Source organism: Cervus elaphus, chromosome X (assembly GCF_910594005.1).
Source record: "Cervus elaphus chromosome X, mCerEla1.1, whole genome shotgun sequence".
NCBI lineage: Eukaryota > Metazoa > Chordata > Mammalia > Artiodactyla > Cervidae > Cervus > Cervus elaphus.
Window position 1 is genome coordinate 31,229,035 of NC_057848.1, and position 16,241 is coordinate 31,245,275.

At 44.8% G+C, this 16,241-nt stretch overlaps 2 protein-coding genes across 6 annotated transcripts in view; both read left to right on the plus strand.

Moving 5' to 3' along the window:
- NCBP2L (nuclear cap binding protein subunit 2 like) overlaps positions 1–16,241 on the plus strand; it is a 57,634-nt gene that overhangs the window by 35,514 nt on the left and 5,879 nt on the right. Inside the window, exons 3-6 of the mRNA XM_043895865.1 lie at positions 14,102–14,140; positions 14,194–14,450; positions 14,540–14,713; positions 14,833–15,445. Of these exons, the coding sequence (XP_043751800.1) occupies positions 14,102–14,140; positions 14,194–14,450; positions 14,540–14,713; positions 14,833–15,445 (1,083 nt within the window). The remainder of the gene's footprint in view (positions 1–14,101; positions 14,141–14,193; positions 14,451–14,539; positions 14,714–14,832; positions 15,446–16,241) is intronic.
- Positions 13,560–16,241, plus strand: part of MID2 (midline 2) — a 108,093-nt gene continuing 105,411 nt past the window's right edge. Inside the window, exon 1 of one of the 5 annotated variants that reach the window (XM_043895607.1) lies at positions 13,560–14,140. The gene's annotated coding sequence lies outside the window, so the exon portion shown is untranslated. Of the gene's footprint in view, positions 14,141–14,183; positions 14,287–14,481; positions 14,866–16,241 lie in introns of those variants that run through there. The other 4 variants (XM_043895610.1, XM_043895606.1, XM_043895608.1 and 1 more) reach the window with 4 other exon arrangements.

Genomic DNA, 16,241 nt, shown 5'->3' on the forward strand with positions numbered 1-16,241 from the left:
ACTAGGCTCTGTTCTAGGCTCATCATTAGTAAACCAGACAGAAAAAAAGAAAAACCCTGCTCTCATGGAGCTTGTAATTGAGATACACTGTAGTATGATACTGACTCCAATCCCGATAAGTGTCAAGGGTTTTCCCCATACCACCAAGCAATTTTCCCACACCAGCTGGTTGTGCTACAATTCAACTCAATTCTGGCACTATCCACCTGGACATAAGAGTCAGATCCCATAGGTTAAAGGCTCAGCCCTATAAGATGCCCCTTGCCCTTTAGATGCCAATGATAAGACCAGGTGGTTGCCTGTACTTCTGACTCACTTGGTGGAGATTTGAGGTTCCAGTGACCCCCTCCTTTAGTTTGGCTAATTTACTAGTATGGCTCCTAGAACTCAGAGAAACGTTTTACTTACTAGATTACCAGTTTATTATTAAAAGATATAATCTTAGAAACAGCTAGATGGAAGAGATGCATAGCACAAGGTATTTGGGAAGGGACACCAAGTTTCCAAGCCCTTTCTGTGTGCCCAATCTCCCAGCATCAATATGTGTTCACCACCTAGATGGGTGGAGGGGGAGGTTCAAGAGGGAGGGGATATATGTATACATATAGTGATTCATTTCGTTGTGCAGCAGAAACTAACATAACGTTGTAAAGCAATTATACTCTAAAAAAAATATGTTCATCAATCTGGAAGCTCTCCAAACCTTGTCTTTTGGATCTTTATGGAAGCTTCATTACATAGGAATCATTGATTTAAATCACTGGCCATTGGCTAACTCAACCTCCAGCCCCTCCCCTCTCTGGAAGTCCCCTGGCAACCAGCATCCTACCTTGGGTGTGATCCAAAATTCACCTCATTAACATAAGAAAAACACATTTTCCACTCTCATCACTTAGGAAATTCTGAAAGTTTTAAGAGCTTTGTGCCAGGAACAGGGAGGAAAGCCAAATATATGTATTTCTTATTATAAATCACAATATCACAGTAGCATAATGCTTATAAGCCTGGGTCTAAATCCTGGAAACACTACCTGCTAAACTATGTGACTATGGATAAATTACTTAATCTCTCAGCCCTGCTTTCTTCATCTATAAAATGGGGAAATTAAGGGTTATTGCTCCGAGATTATTATTAAGATTAAAAGAGCTAATACACATAAGATGCTTTGAACGGTGTCTGATACATCAAAAGAGCTCAATAAGTGTTAGTTATTCTGTTGTGTGTGGGCACATGGGGACAAGCCAATAAACAAAAAATACAAGTTAGTGATGGGTGCAATGGAAATAATTAAAATTGAATGATTTGAAAGCAAGTAAATGCATAGCTGCTTTGGATGGTGTACCCTGAGACAAGGATGTTTGAGTTGAATTTGAACAAAAAGGTATGTATTATAACAATCCTGGCAAAGGACACTCTAGGTAGACCAAAGATGACCCTTGGGCCAAATCTGGACCACAGCCTGTTTTTGTAAGTAAAGTTTGATTCTTTACGCATCATCTGTAGCTGCTTTTGCTCAGAGCTGAATAGTTGTGACAGAGACCATATGGCTCAAAAGCCAAAAATATTTACTATTTGGCTCATTAGAGAAGAAGTTTGTCCACCCCTGCTCTAAGCAAAAAGAATAGCAAACTCAAAGGCCCTAGGCAGGGATGAGCTTGGAGGGTTCAAGGAACAGAAGTGAAAGTGAAGTGAAAGTTGGTCAGTTGTGTCCGACTCTCTGCAACCCCATGAACTATACAGTCCATGGAATTCTCCAGGCCAGAGTATTGGAGTAGGTAGCCTTTCCCTTCTCCAGGGGCTCTTCCCAACCCAGGGATCGAACCCAGATCTCCCGCATTGCAGGTGGATTCTTTACCAGCTGAGCTACAAGGAACAGAAAGAAGTACTGAAATGGGTTAGAGGAATGAATGATAATGAATCTTATCCTGGATCCACATTAAGTTCACCCTGGTCTGTAGGTTTTAGAATCCACTATCTTTCCTCCTTTGAAAGCCCCTCGTCTCTAGTCTTTGAGGATCTGATACTGATACTTCTCCCATGTGTACGATTTCCCAATGATCACTGACAATGGTTCTTTGATTGTACTTGCACATTCTCATTGCCTAGGGAGTAATTCATCCAGGCTAGAAGATTTGAACTTATTAAAAGTAGAACTGTTAACCCATTGCAGGCTGGTTGATAGTAACAGAAAGCACCATCTCCAACTGCTACTTTATTTTAAACTTGAATCCCATTCAACTTCATTTCACTGGTATTTCTGAATTGGAATTTATGGTCATGGACCTGAAGTCAGTTCAGTTCAGTTTAGTTCAGTTGCTCTGTCATGTCCAATTCTTTGCAATCCCATGGACTGCAGCATGCCAGGCTTCCCTGTCTATCACCAACTCCCGGAGCTTACTCAAACTCATGTCCATCAAGTCAGTGATGCCATCCAACCATCTCATCCTCTGTCATCCCCTTCTCCTCCCGCCTTCAATCTTTCCCAGCATCAGGGTCTTTTCCAATGAGTCAGTTCTTCGCATCAGGTGGCCAAAGTATTGGAGTTTAGGCTTCAGCATCAGCCCTCCCAATGAATATTCAGGACTGATTTCCCTTAGGATGGACTGGTTGGATCTCCTTGCAGTCCAAGGGACTCTCAGGAGTCTTCTCCAACACCACAGTTCAAAAGCATCAATTCTTTGGCACTCAGCTTTCTTTATAGTCTAACTCTCACATGCATACATGACTACTGGAAAAACCATAGCTTTGACTAGACAGACCTTTGTTAGCAAAATAAAGTCTCTGCTTTTTAATATGCTGTCTAGGTTGGTCATAGCTTTTCTTCCAAGGAATCAGCATCTTTTAATTTCATGGCTGCAGTCACCATCTGCAGTGATTTTGGAGCCCAGGAAAATAAAGTCTCTGTTTCCATTGTTTCCCCACCTATTTGCCATGAAGTGATGGGACTGTATGCCATGATCTAGTTTTCTGAATGTTGAGTTTTAAGCCAACTTTTTCACTCTCCTCTTTCACTTTCATCAAGGGGCTCTCTGGTTCTTTGCTTTCTGCCATAAGGGTGGTGTCATCTGCATATCTGAGGCTATTGATATTTCTCCCGGCAATCTTGATTCCAGCTTGTGCTTCATCCAGCCCAGTGTTTCACATGATGATGCATATAAGTTAAATAAGCAGGGTGACAATATACAGCCTTGACATATTCCTTTCCCAACTTGGAACCAGCCTGTTGTTCCATGTCCAGTTCTAACTGTTGCTTCTTGACCTGCATACAGATTTCTCAAGGCAGGTCAGGTGGTCTGGTATTCCCATCTCTTTAAGAATTTTCCACACTTTGATGTGATCCACACAGTCAAAAGCTTTGGCTTAGTCAATAAAACAGAAGTAGATGTTTTTTCTGGAACTCTCTTGCTTTTTCTATGATCCAACAGATGTTGGCAATTTGATCTCTGGTTCCTGAAGTAAACTCTGATTAATATCCAGTATATATATTTATAGACATTTATAAATATTTATTTATAGACAAGGGAAGCCCATCTCTATGTCTATCTATACATATTTATCTATGTCTATATCTGTGACAGTATTTCCAAAACTGTATTTTGAGAGATGCTAGTATCCTGTGGGATATCAGTAAGTGAGTAAAACATGAAAGTTCCAGGGTCAAATATATCTGGAAAATGCTAAGTAAAGCTAAAACAGGTTTTATTTCTGGCAAGACTTCTTAAAGCCTTAATATGCTAATGTCTCTGAGAGAGAGATTTGATGTGCAACGTTTCCTAAACTTACTTGAGCGAATTCATTTTTCTCGAAACACTGGTTAATACCCTGAGGGACACTAGCGTTTCTTGGGTCAGTTTGAAAATTGCTGGCATTTAGGCAGTTGAGGCACAGAGAAATGTGTCTGGCCTCTTTGCATGAATCTGCTATAAATTTCTGCCAAGAGATCCTTTCCATGTGATATTCCCATTGCAGATGGAAGATTGGAGTAAATCTGAATCAGTGTGATGAAAGTCATCTCTGGACTGCACTCTTTCCTGTTCTTTGCCATCCATCCATCAAATATGAGCACCTACTATGAGCTGGGTACTGTTTTAGTTGTTGGAGAGGCACCAGTGATAGAGACAAAGTTCTTGTTCTCATGGATTATATATGCTTGTGTGTGCTCTGTGTGTGTGTGTATGTGTGTGTGTGTGTGTGTGTGCATGCGCGTGTGCATGTGCATGGTGGGAGAAATATAATAAACACATATAATAAATTTAGCTAGCAGTAAGTGTCCTGGAGGGTGTTATATTAGAGAAAAATGTGAAGAGGTTACTTTAGATGGGGTAATCAGGGAAGGCATCTTGGAGTAGGTGATGCATAACACAGAAGGAGGAACTAGAACAGCCAGGTGAAGACTGAAAGGGAGAGCACTCCAGCAGAGGGAGACTACATGCAGTTTTTGGGGTAGTCAAGAGCTTGTGGTTCCAGGGGTGTCAGAAGACTAATGTGTTTGGATTGTAAGGGTAAGAGTATAACAGGATGAAGTGGGAGAGGTAGATAAGAGCCAGCTAATGCCAAGTCTTAGATACAATGTCAAGAAATCTGCATTTTACTCTAATGGCCAGAGAGAAGAAAGTAAAATCTGATCACTTTTAAAAGAGCACTTTTAAGTGATTGTAAGAGGGCAAAAGAAGTTGTTTAGTCACTAAGTTGTTTCTGACTCTTTTGTGACCCTATGGACTGTAGACCACCAGGCTCTTCTGTCTATGGGATTTCCCAGGCAAGAATACTGGAGAGGTGTTGTCATTTCCTTCTCCAGGGGATCTTCCTGACCCAGGGATCAAACCCCATGTCTCCTGTACTGCAGGCAGATTCTTTACCGCTGAGCCACCAGGGCTTCCCAAAAGTAGAGGAGGGGAGACCAAAGTAAGACTTGATGATGGATTGAACACCGAGTGTTGGGGAGAGGAGAGCATCAAGGATAACATCCCAGGGTCTGGTTTAAGCAATCAGGTGGTGTAATTGACTGAGATGGGGAGTAATAAAAACCAAGGGGTCTCTTTTGGTAACATTAAGTTAGTGCTGGGCTTCCCTGGTGGCTCTGTGGTAAAGAATCCGCCTTGCAATGCAGGGGACATGGGTTTGATCCATGGTCCGGGAGGATCCCACATGCTAAGCCCATGTGCCACAACTACTGAGCCTGTGCTGTAGAGCCAGGGAGCTGCAACTACTGAGGCCTGTGCACCCTAGAGCCAGTGCTCCACAACAAGAGAATCCACCACAATGAGAAGCCTGTGCACTGCAACTAGAGAGAAGCTCCCGCTCGCCACAACTAGAGAAAAGTCAGAGCAGCAACTAAGACTCAGCGCAGCCAAAAAAAAAAAAAAAAAAAAAAAAGGTTAGTACTGTTCATGAGGCAACCAGGTGGAGATATGAAATAGTCAGGTGGATAAGCAAGTCTAAACTCAAGGGAGAGGTCTGAGCTGGAGAGCTAAAGTGGGGACTGTACTTAAAACATAGGACTAGAAGAGGTCACCTAGGAAGTGAATGTAGGAGTAGAAGAGAGCCAAGAGGTCACCTAGGAAGTGAATGTAGGAGTAGAAGAGAGCCAAGGACCAAGGCTTGGGTCACACAAACCTTCAGAGGTTGAAGAGCAGCAGGAGGAAGCAACAGAGCCCATTGGAAATGGGAGCAAAACTTGGAGGACATGGAGTCATAGACACTACTAGATTGTAAGTGACCTGGTGAGCTGGTTAGGAAAGCATGGTGAGCCTCAAGTTTTAGGCTTGGTCTTAAAGGCTAATTAAAAATCTAGGAAAGCATTTACCAATGTACCATAGATTTCAAACAGATATGTTTATTGTAACAAACAGAATAATTCAAATAAATTACAAAATTAATGAAAGCAATACCAGAATAGAGTTCAAAGGTGAGTAAGAAGGGCTAGTAGCATGCCATTTCTCCATACTGGGAATGTATTTATTTGAACGTGGCATGTTCACAACTGGTTTTAGAACAATGTCCTATAGATGAGCCCATGCCAAAGTACTTTTCTTCTCACCATCTTGTTAAGAGCTCACTGGTTAGAAAAGCCTTCAGTCAACTTCTGGATTTCAGACAATTAGCCACTTCTTTTGAGAGCAGTATGAAGGTTCCCTTCTGCAGAAGTAACAATGCTCTTATGCAACAAAATCTCCCTTCTGTGATTTTTTTCCTTCTGAAACAGACTGGGCTCTGTGCTTCTCTCTGTGGAAAGTATCTTGAGCATTCCTCCACCTACCCTGCCCCCATATTTGTAGTTAGGAAAAAAAGAGCCCATGAGCTGTCACATTCATCCTCTAGAACTGTGGTGTCCTGAGTCTGCCTCACTTAATTCAATTAAACACCTCAAGCAGAATTTGTCAGATGTCATTTTTTTCCCATGGGCCCGATTTATTTTGCTAATAGGATCAACACATGCTATATACAAAGGTAACCATTAAATAATTACAGACAAATAATTTCATCACATACTCCCAGCCGAGTTTGCATCTTCTGCCAGACACAAAACATTTACTCTAATACATTTACAGGGATAATTTGCATAAAACCACTGAAAGTGGAGATATTTTCAAACTGGCTGCTTATGGGATGTGATTAGTAAAATCTCCACACCCCCATTCACACCCACCCACACTATTAGTCACTGCTTTAATACATGGAAGGCCTCTGTTAAAATTAAAACATTACTAACAGAGAGACAAATGAAGTTATTAACATTTAGCTCAAATTAGTTGACTGAAATCCTTTATCAGTAAGGTCCTTTGTGAAAGGAACCCAGCAGCAGTTTTAGGTTTTGAGAAGGAAATAGGAAAGATTCAGAATATGGGCTGCTGTTTGGGGAGGGAAGAGGGGTTTGGGGCACTCTGTATAGAGCTCTGGTAAGCCAGAGACCAGTTTGAAAGCACTGAACGCTTAGGTAAGACTACAGTCATACACAATGAAGCAAGTCACTTCAGTTAAGTCACTCAGTCGTGTCTGACTCTTTGTGACCCCATGGACTGCAGCATGCCAGGCTTCCCTGTCTATCACCAACTCCCGGAGCGTACTCACGTCCATCAAGAAGGTGATGCCATCCAACCATCTCATCCTCTGTCATCCCCTTCTCCTCCCACCTTCAATCTTTCCCAGCATCAGGGTCTTTTCCAATGAGTCAGTTCTTCGCATCAGGTGGCCAAAGTATTGGAGTTTAGGCTTCAGCATCAGCCCTCCCAATGAATATTCAGGACTGATTTCCCTTAGGATGGACTGGTTGGATCTCCTTGCAGTCCAAGGGACTCTCAGGAGTCTTCTCCAACACCACAGTTCAAAAGCATCAATTCTTTGGCACTCAGCTTTCTTTATAGTCCAACTCTCACATGCATACATGACTACTGGAAAAACCATAGCTTTGACTAGACAGACCTTTGTTAGCAAAATAAAGTCTCTGCTTTTTAATATGCTGTCTAGGTTGGTCATAGTTTTCGTCGAAGGAACAGCGTCTTTTAATTTCATGGCTGCAGTCACCATCTGCAGTGATTTTGGAGCCCCAAAAAATAAAGTCTCTCACTGTTTCCATTGTTTCCCCACCTATTTGCCATGAAGTGATGGGACTGTATGCCATGATCTAGTTTTCTGAATGTTGAGTTTTAAGCCAACTTTTTCACTCTCCTCTTTCACTTTCATCAAGAGGCTCTCTGGTTCTTTGCTTTCTGCCATAAGGGTGGTGTCATCTGCATATCTCAGGTTATTGATATTTCTCCCAGCAACCTTGATTCCAGCTTGTGCTTCATCCAGCCCGGCATTTCGCATGGTGTACTCTGCATATAAGTTAAATAAGCAGGGTGACAAGATACAGCCTTGATGTACTCCTTTCCCGATTTGGAACCAGCCTGTTGTTCCATGTCCAGTTCTAACTGTTGCTTCTTGACCTGCATACAGATTTCTCAGGAGGCAGGTCAGGTAGTCTGGTATTCCCATCTCCTTAAGAATTTTCCACAGTTTGTTGTGATCCACACAGTCAAAGGCTTTGCCATAGTCAATAAAGCAGAAGTAGATGTTTTTCTGGAACTCTTTTACTTTTTCAGTGATCCAGTGGATGTTGGCAATTTGATCTCTGGTCCCTCTGCCTTTGCTAAATCCCGCTTGAACATCTAGGAGTTCACGGTTCACATACTGTTGAAGCCTGGCTTGGAGGATTTTGAGCATCATTTTGCTAGCATATGAGATGAGTGCAATTGTGCGGTAGTTTGAACATTCTTTGGCATTGCCTTTCTTTGAGATTGGAATGAAAATTGACCTTTTCCAGTCCTGTGGCCACTGCTGAGTTTTCCAAATTTGCTGGCATATTGAGTGCAGCTCTTTCACAGCATCATCTTTTAGGATTTGAAATAGCTCAACTGGAATTCCATCACTTCCACTAGCTTTGTTCGTAGTGATGCTTCCTAAGGCCCACTTGACTTTGCATTCCAGGATGTCTGGCTCTAGGTCAGTGATCACACCATTGTGGTTATCTGGGTCATGAAGATCTTTTCTGTATAGCTCTTCTTTGTATTCTTGGAGAAGGAAATGGCAACCCACTCCAGTATTCTTGCCTAGAGAATCCTGTGGACAGAGGAGTCTGGTAGGCTGCCGTCTATGGGGACGCACAGAGTTGGACACAACTGACTGAAGCAACTTAGAATGCATGCATCTGCGTATTCTTCACACCTCTTCTTAATATCTTCTGCTTGTGTTAGGTCCATACAATTTCTGCTCTTTATTGTGCCCATCTTTGCATGAAATGTTCCCTTGGTATCTCTAATTATCTTGAAGAGACCTCTAGTCTTTCCCATGCTATTGTTTTCCTTTATTTCTTTGCATTGATCACTGAGGAAGGCTTTCTTATCTTTCCTTGCTATTCTTTGGAACTCTGCATTCAAATGGGTATATCTTTCCTTTTCTCCTTTGCCTTTCGGTTCTCTTCTTTTCTCAGCTATTTGTAAGACCTCCTCAGAAAAACATTTTACCTTTTTGCATTTCTTTTTTTGGGGGGATGGTCTTGATCACTGCCTCGTGTACAATGTCACGAACCTCCATCCATAGTTCTTCAGGCACTCTGTCTATCAGATCTAATCCCTTGAATCTATTTGTCACTCCACTGTATGATCGTAAGGGATTTGCTTTAGGTCATACCTGAATGCTCTAGTGGTTTTCACTACTTTCTTCAGTTTCAGTCTGAATCTGGCAATAAGGAGTCCATGATCTGAGCCACAGTCAGCTCCCTGTCTTGTTTTTGCTGACTGTATAGAGCTTCTCCATCTTTGGTTGCAAATAATATAATCAATCTGATTTCAGTATTGACCATCTGATGGGGTTGGGACACTCTGTGTAGAGCTCTGGTAAGCCAGAGACCAGTTTGAAAGCACTGGACACTTAGGTAAGACTATTAAAGTCATACACAATTATGTAAGTCAGAGAGACAAACAAATACCATATAATATCACTTATATTTGAAATCTAGAAAATTAGTACAGATGAACTTATTTTGCAACGCAGAAACAGAGACACAGATGTAGAGAACAAACATGGATACAAAGGGAAGAAGTGGGAAGGGATATACAAACCACTATGTATAAAATATCTTCCCTGGTGGCTCAGACAGTAATGCATCTGCCTGCAATGCAGGAGACCCGGGTTTGATCCCTGGGTCGGGGAGATCCCCTGGAGAAGGAAATGGCAACCCACTCCAGTACTCTTGCCTAGAAAATTCCATGGATGGAGGAGCCTGATGGGCTACAGTCCATGGGGTCGCAAAGAGTCAGATACGACTGAGCAACTTCACTTTCACTTTTCATGTATAAAATAGGGCTTCCCACCTGGTGCAAGTTGTAAAGAATCTACCTGGCAATGCAGGAGACATAAGAGATACAGGTCAGATCCCTGAATCTGGAAGATCTGCTAGAGGAGGGAGGGCATGGCAAACCACTACAGTATTCTTGCCTGGAGAATCCCATGGGCAGAGGAGTTTGGCAGGCTACAGTTCATAGGGTCACAAAGAGTCAGACACAACTGAAGTGATTTGCATGCATGCATGTATAAAATAGATAACTAAGAAGGACCTACTATTTGGGCTTCCCTGATAGGTCAGTTGGTAAAGGATCTGCCTGCAATGCAGGAGACCCCGGTTCAATCCCTGGGTCAGAAAGATCTGCTGGAGAAGGGATAGGCTACCCACTCCAGTATTCTTGGGCTTCCCTTGTGGCTCAGCTGGTAATGAATCTGCCCACAAAGCAGAAGACCTGGGTTGGGAAGATCCCCTGGAGAAGGGAAAGGCTACCCACTCCAGTATTCTGGCCTGGAGAATTCAATGGACTGTATAGTCCTTGGGATCACTGTTTAGCATGGGGAACTCTACTCAATACTCTGTAATGGCCCATATGAGAATAAAATCTAAAAAAGAGTGCATATATGTGTATGTATAACTGATTCACTTTGCAGTACACCTAAAACTAACACAACATTTAAAATCAGCTATCAGTTCAGTTCAGTTCAGTCGCTCAGTCGTGTCTGACTCTTTGCGACCCTGTGAACCGCAGCATGCCAGGCCTCCCTGTCCATCACCAACTCCTGGAGTCCACCCAAACCTATGTCCATTGAGTCGGTGATGCCATCCAACCATCTCATCCTCTGTCATCCCCTTCTCCTCCTGCCCTCAATCTTTCCCAGCATCAGAGTCTTTTCAAATGAGTCAGCTCTTCGCATCAGGTGGCCAAAGTATTGGAGTTTCAGCTTCAACATCAGTCCTTCCAATGAACACCCAGGACTGATCTCCTTTAGAATGGACTGGTTGGATCTCCTTGTAGTCCAAGCGACTCTCAAGAGTCTTCTCCAAAGAGAGTTGGACTATAAAGAAAATCAGCTATACTCCAATAAAAATTAATTTTAAAAAAGTGAAGGAAAGGTGGTTTCTGAAGGATGATAAAAAGCCATTAAAAGCAAGTTTCCTTTAAGCGACAGTTCAGCCAAGAGCAGCTAGCTTGGTTCTGGTGTGTCCGTGATAAAAGTGGTTGCTTCTTCACATTTCAGAAAACTCTTCAGCTCTCAGTAGGGATCATATCAAGTGAGGTTAAAGAATTCTCAGGGATCAATTGACTTCTGACTCAACTTTGGGTTTTTTGAAGAGATACCTTAAATTTTGTTTTACTACAAAAGAAATTCTCATTGTAGAGTATTCAAACAGTTATAAAATATATAGACTCAAACATGAACAATCCCCTCAACATCCACCACAATTCTTGGCTCTTGCTATTTTATACTGTGCTTCCCTGTTACATTCTATGCCTTTACTGGCATATACATACATCTACTTTCTTACACAAATTCAATAAGCTTTACCTGTTATATATACCTTTTCATTCTTTTAATTTTTAAATTTGTTTTATTGCATTAAAATATACATAATGTAAAAATTACCTTTGTTATCATTTTTGAGTGTATAATGCAGAGGTATTAAGTACATTCACAATGTTACATAATCATAAATGCTTGACTCCCAGGGAACTAGGCAATCAGTTTCTTAGGTATCTTTACCAAAGTCTATACACATGTAAGCATAAATGAAAGTGAAAATGTTAGTCACTCAGACGTGTCCAACTCTTTGTTACCCCATGGACTGTAGCCCGCCAGACTCCTCTGTCCATGGGATCCTCTAGGCTGGAATGGGATGCCATTTCCTTCTCCAGGGGATCTTCCTGACCCAGGGATCAAACCCCATGTCTCCTGAATTGCAGGCAGATTCTTTACCATCTGAGCCACCAGGGAAACTCCTATAAGCATACATGGATGGACATATATACCTTCCCTCCTTTTTTACATAGTAGTAGCAAACCATAAACAGCTTTCTCTTTTCACTTAATATCTGCAATATGTAAATATATATGATATTTATATATACACAATTCTTACATATATACTCTTCTGCTATGCTACTATTTTAATTCTGACTCAATTTTTTAGAAATTAATTTTTTATTGTGACAAAAAAAACATGTAACATACAATTCACTCTCAGCAATTTCTAAGTGTACAATACAACCACATGCACAGCTTCATGCAACAGATTCCCTAGAACCCCTGACCTCAGTCCTGCTTGATTGAAACTCCACATCCACGAAACAATTCTCCTCCCCTTCCCCCCTAGCACCTGGAGTACATGATTCCACTTTCTGTTTCTATGAGTCTGACTACTTTAGGTACCTCCTGTAAGTGGCATCATACAGTATTTCTCCTTTTGTGACTGGCTCATTTCACTTAGCATATTATCTTCAATGTTCATCCATGTCATAGTCTATGGCAGGATTTCTCTCTTTTTTAAGGCTGATTTCCCTCTTTTTCTGTATATGCCATATTCAGTACACATACCATCAGTGTATATGCCACATTTTCTTTATCCACTCATCTCTCTATGGATATTTAGGTTGTTTTCACTTCTTGCTATGGTGAATAATGCTGCAATAAACATGGGGGTGCAAATATCTCTTTGAGAGTCTGCTTTCAATTCTTTCAGATATATTTCCAGAAGTGGAATTGCTGAATCACATGCTAGTTCTATTTTTAGTTTTTTGAGGAACCTCCTCACTGTTTTCCATAGCAGTCACACCACTTTACATTCCTACCAACTGCAAATAGTGTTCCAATTTCTCCACATCCTTACCAACACTTACTATTTTCTGTTTTATTTTAAATACTGGTCAGCCTAATGGGTGTGAGATAATATCTTATTGTGGTTTTGGTTTGCATTTCCCTGATGATTAGCGATGCTGAGCATCTTTTCATATGCTTATTGGCCATTTGTTTATCTTCTTTGGAGAAATGCCTATTTGAGTCCTTTGCCCATTTTTTAATTGTGATATTTACTTTGTTATTGGATTGTAGGAGTTCTTTACCTATTAACCTCTTACCAGGTACGTGGTTTGCAAATATTTTCTATTTTTGCCTTTTCATTGTTGATTCATCTGCTGCACAGAAGTTTTTAAGTTGAATGTAGTCCCTCTTGTCTAGTTTAGCTTTATTTTTACTTGTGTTTTTGGTGTGACTCATTAACTTTTACTTCTCTTAGGGCCAGACTTTCATCAGGATAGCTTGGTTGTGATTTTTGCCTTCCTTTCCACCTCAGTGCTCTCTTGCACATTGTTTAGCGGGGTGTTGGCTAATTACTATTGGTTCCCTGATGGGATACACCCAGAATTACCTTAATTTTTCTGGACTCATTCCCACCGAAGGTAATGGGAGGCCTATGGGAGAGGGGGTTCTTTCCTCCCATTTTCTCACTCCTTTCCCCTTCATCTCGCCTTTTTAAAAAATCCCCTTCATTTCCCTATGTTGAGGTACAGAATCTCCTCTGGGGCCTCCTCCCCCTTCCCTCTCCCACCCTCCTCGGGGAGTGGGGAGGTGGTCTCTGAGCCAATGACAGGTCAGCCCACGGGCGGGCGGACTCCAGACCAATGAGCGCTTCTGGGTTCCAGCTGGACCAATTAGCTTATTAGGGACATTGAATACCTGTTATATAGCTAGCATCTGTCCCATTGTCCTCTTATTAAAGACCCTCTGGTTTGACCCATCAAGGATTTGAATGTGTAAATGAGGCCCTACACTCTCCCCCCGCCTTTTTTGGTTTTGTTTTTTAATTTTGGTGGCTTTAATCCATCTCCACAACTTCTGCCCAAGGCCAATAAAACACAGCCATTCTCCCTTTGTAAAAAGAAAGAGGGGTTGGGTTTCCTTCAATTGTCTGCCCTTTTCTGTCTCCTCCACTATTTTTGTTTTATTCTGTAGTTAACTTTACATAGAGCAGCTTCGTCCGAGGACCTGTGCGCTGGACCCGGGCACTCTCTTCTCATTGCTGGTGGCAACGGCCCTTTCGTTTTTCTAACCTAGGGGTTTGTGGGTGCCAGGGGCTTGGCGGCTGGGAGAAGAGTTTGGCCAGAGTCTTCCTTCTGCATTTCACACACATTCTGCTGGCGCTCTCGCTCTCTTACACACACACACACACACACACACACACACACACACACACACACACACACACCCCCGCTCCGGCCCCTCTCCGTGTGTCTTCCTTCAAGATGACAGGGCGCTGGAGAAAAGGCTGCTGGAATCAGCTGGTAGGTACAGTAGTAACCCGAACCCCACCCACCCGCTGCCTTTGCTCGCTCAGGTTTCTCCGGTCACTCCTGCCAGGGGAGAAAACATGTAAACGCGCCTCCAGAGGAGGGGCAGGGGGAGCTGAGAGCGGCGGGGGCGGCGGAAGGTGAGCCGGGGAAGGTGGCCGAGCGCCCCGGCTGCCGGGCCCTTCCCAGCGCTCCCTCGGGGCAGCAGCCCCAGCCCGCTTCGCCCCCACCCCATCCCCCTTTTCGTCGGAATCGCCTTCTCCCCCCCGCCACCCCCCCACGCCCTGCGACGGCGGAAATGACAGTGTGGTGCTGCCGCGGTGTCATGGTGCTGCCCCTGGACTGAGGAGCGAAAACTCTTTAAGTTTGGCACGGGAGACCCAGCCGCGGTAGCGTGGCGGCCGCCGTGCTGTCCCCGGCGGGGCGCGCGGGCGGGCGGATCCTGGCTGCTGCGCGGCGGCGGCGGCGGCTGCGAAGGCGGGCGGCGGCCTAGAGCGGCGGCGGCAACGGCGGCAGCGGTGGCAGCCAGGGAGCTCGCGCCGGAGCCTGAGCCAGCTCGCGCCGGAGGCAGGCGAGCACCCGGCGCCCTTGGGAGCGCCGAGGACATGGCCGGCCGCCGGGAAGGCTCTGGGTAAAACGCGCCCTCTCGCCGCGGCCCCGGGGGCCGACCGCCACCACCGGCGCAGGGCTCGGCCCCGGGCTCGGGCCGCGCGTCTCAGGTGCGGCCGGGGCCCGGCGGGGGCCGAGGGCTGCTCCGGGGCTTGGCGGGGCGGGGTGACGGGGCCCCGCGAGGCTCCGAGGTGGCGGCGGCGGCGGAGGGCGCCCCGGCCCGGCCCTGGCTCCTTGATGCGCCGCTGGGGCCCGGGCTCCCGTCGCTGCCCTCCAGGGACGGAGTTTGCACTCCGGGGTCCGGGGCGGGGGCGGGGGCGGGTCCTAGGCCTCCCGCGCAGTCCAGCCGGGTCGGGCGCGGGCCCCTCCCCGAGCGGCTCCCCGAGAGCCTGGGCGCTAGTCTGGGAAAGGGCACCGCCGCCTTCCCACGCTCCCGCAGCCGGCCACCTCCTTGGCCCGGGCGGCGCCCCTCGGCCGCCTGGCTGTGGCGGCTGCGGCAGCCAAAGATGCTGCGGACACCCTGCCCGCGGGGAGGCTGGGCGGAACTTAATCCCTTTGCTGCCAGGGGAATGATCCTCGAGTCTCCGTCTGGGTGGTTCCTTATTTTTGGCCTAGCTGTGAAACCAGCTCAGTGGGGGAGAGGGAAAACTTATAGGTCCCCCAGACAGACTGCGATGGAACCCGGGAAAGGTGGGGTTTTTCCATTCCTGGCTCGTAAGAATTAAGTAAATAACAGCGGAGTAGATTGACAGAAACATTTTTGGTGATGATAAGGTTTCGGTTACTTAGCATAACGCGTGCAGCACATTTCTTGGAGGCGTTTCTTCTCAGAGCAGGACATTGGAATCCTGGCGTCATTGGGTTCTTCACTTTTTCTCTTCCACACTCCCCTACCCGCCTTCATGCTCACTCGCCTTCTTCCTACGTGGTGATCACACACCTACTTGCTCACCGGAATCTCCCAGCCAGAACCACACGTCTCCTGGAGTCCTGTGCACTCCCAGGCTCCCTGTCAAGCAGCCTCTGGCTTCTGAACCAGCTTTGCCTTTTTGAGGATTTCTGAGTGTGGGGAGGGTGGATGGTTATGGTTGTTTGTGTCTGAAGAGAAGCCCTTATAAAGGAGTGTATTAGAGGCTATGTAAATAGACGAGTACTGTGTGTGGGTTGATTCTTCTGATTCTTAAGATGGGCCATAAGGGCTGCCCCTAACTCCATTCTGTCCCCTTCCAGTACTCCAGTCAGTTCTCTGTCAATGTTCCAGTGGAAGGGGAACCCTGAATAGGGAGAGTCCCTCCTCTACTACTCATTTTACCCCAGCTGGTTACCCCTAATGCTCACATCCCCCTTTTCACTCCACTTATCACGGCCTTGAGAGGGAAAGAGTCTTTGCTATTTTAATATTTTCCTGCCCAATCAATTAATGCAGATATACAATGTGAATTAGATTTCCCCTGATGGTTCCACACAGCTTGATTTATGTGGTTGA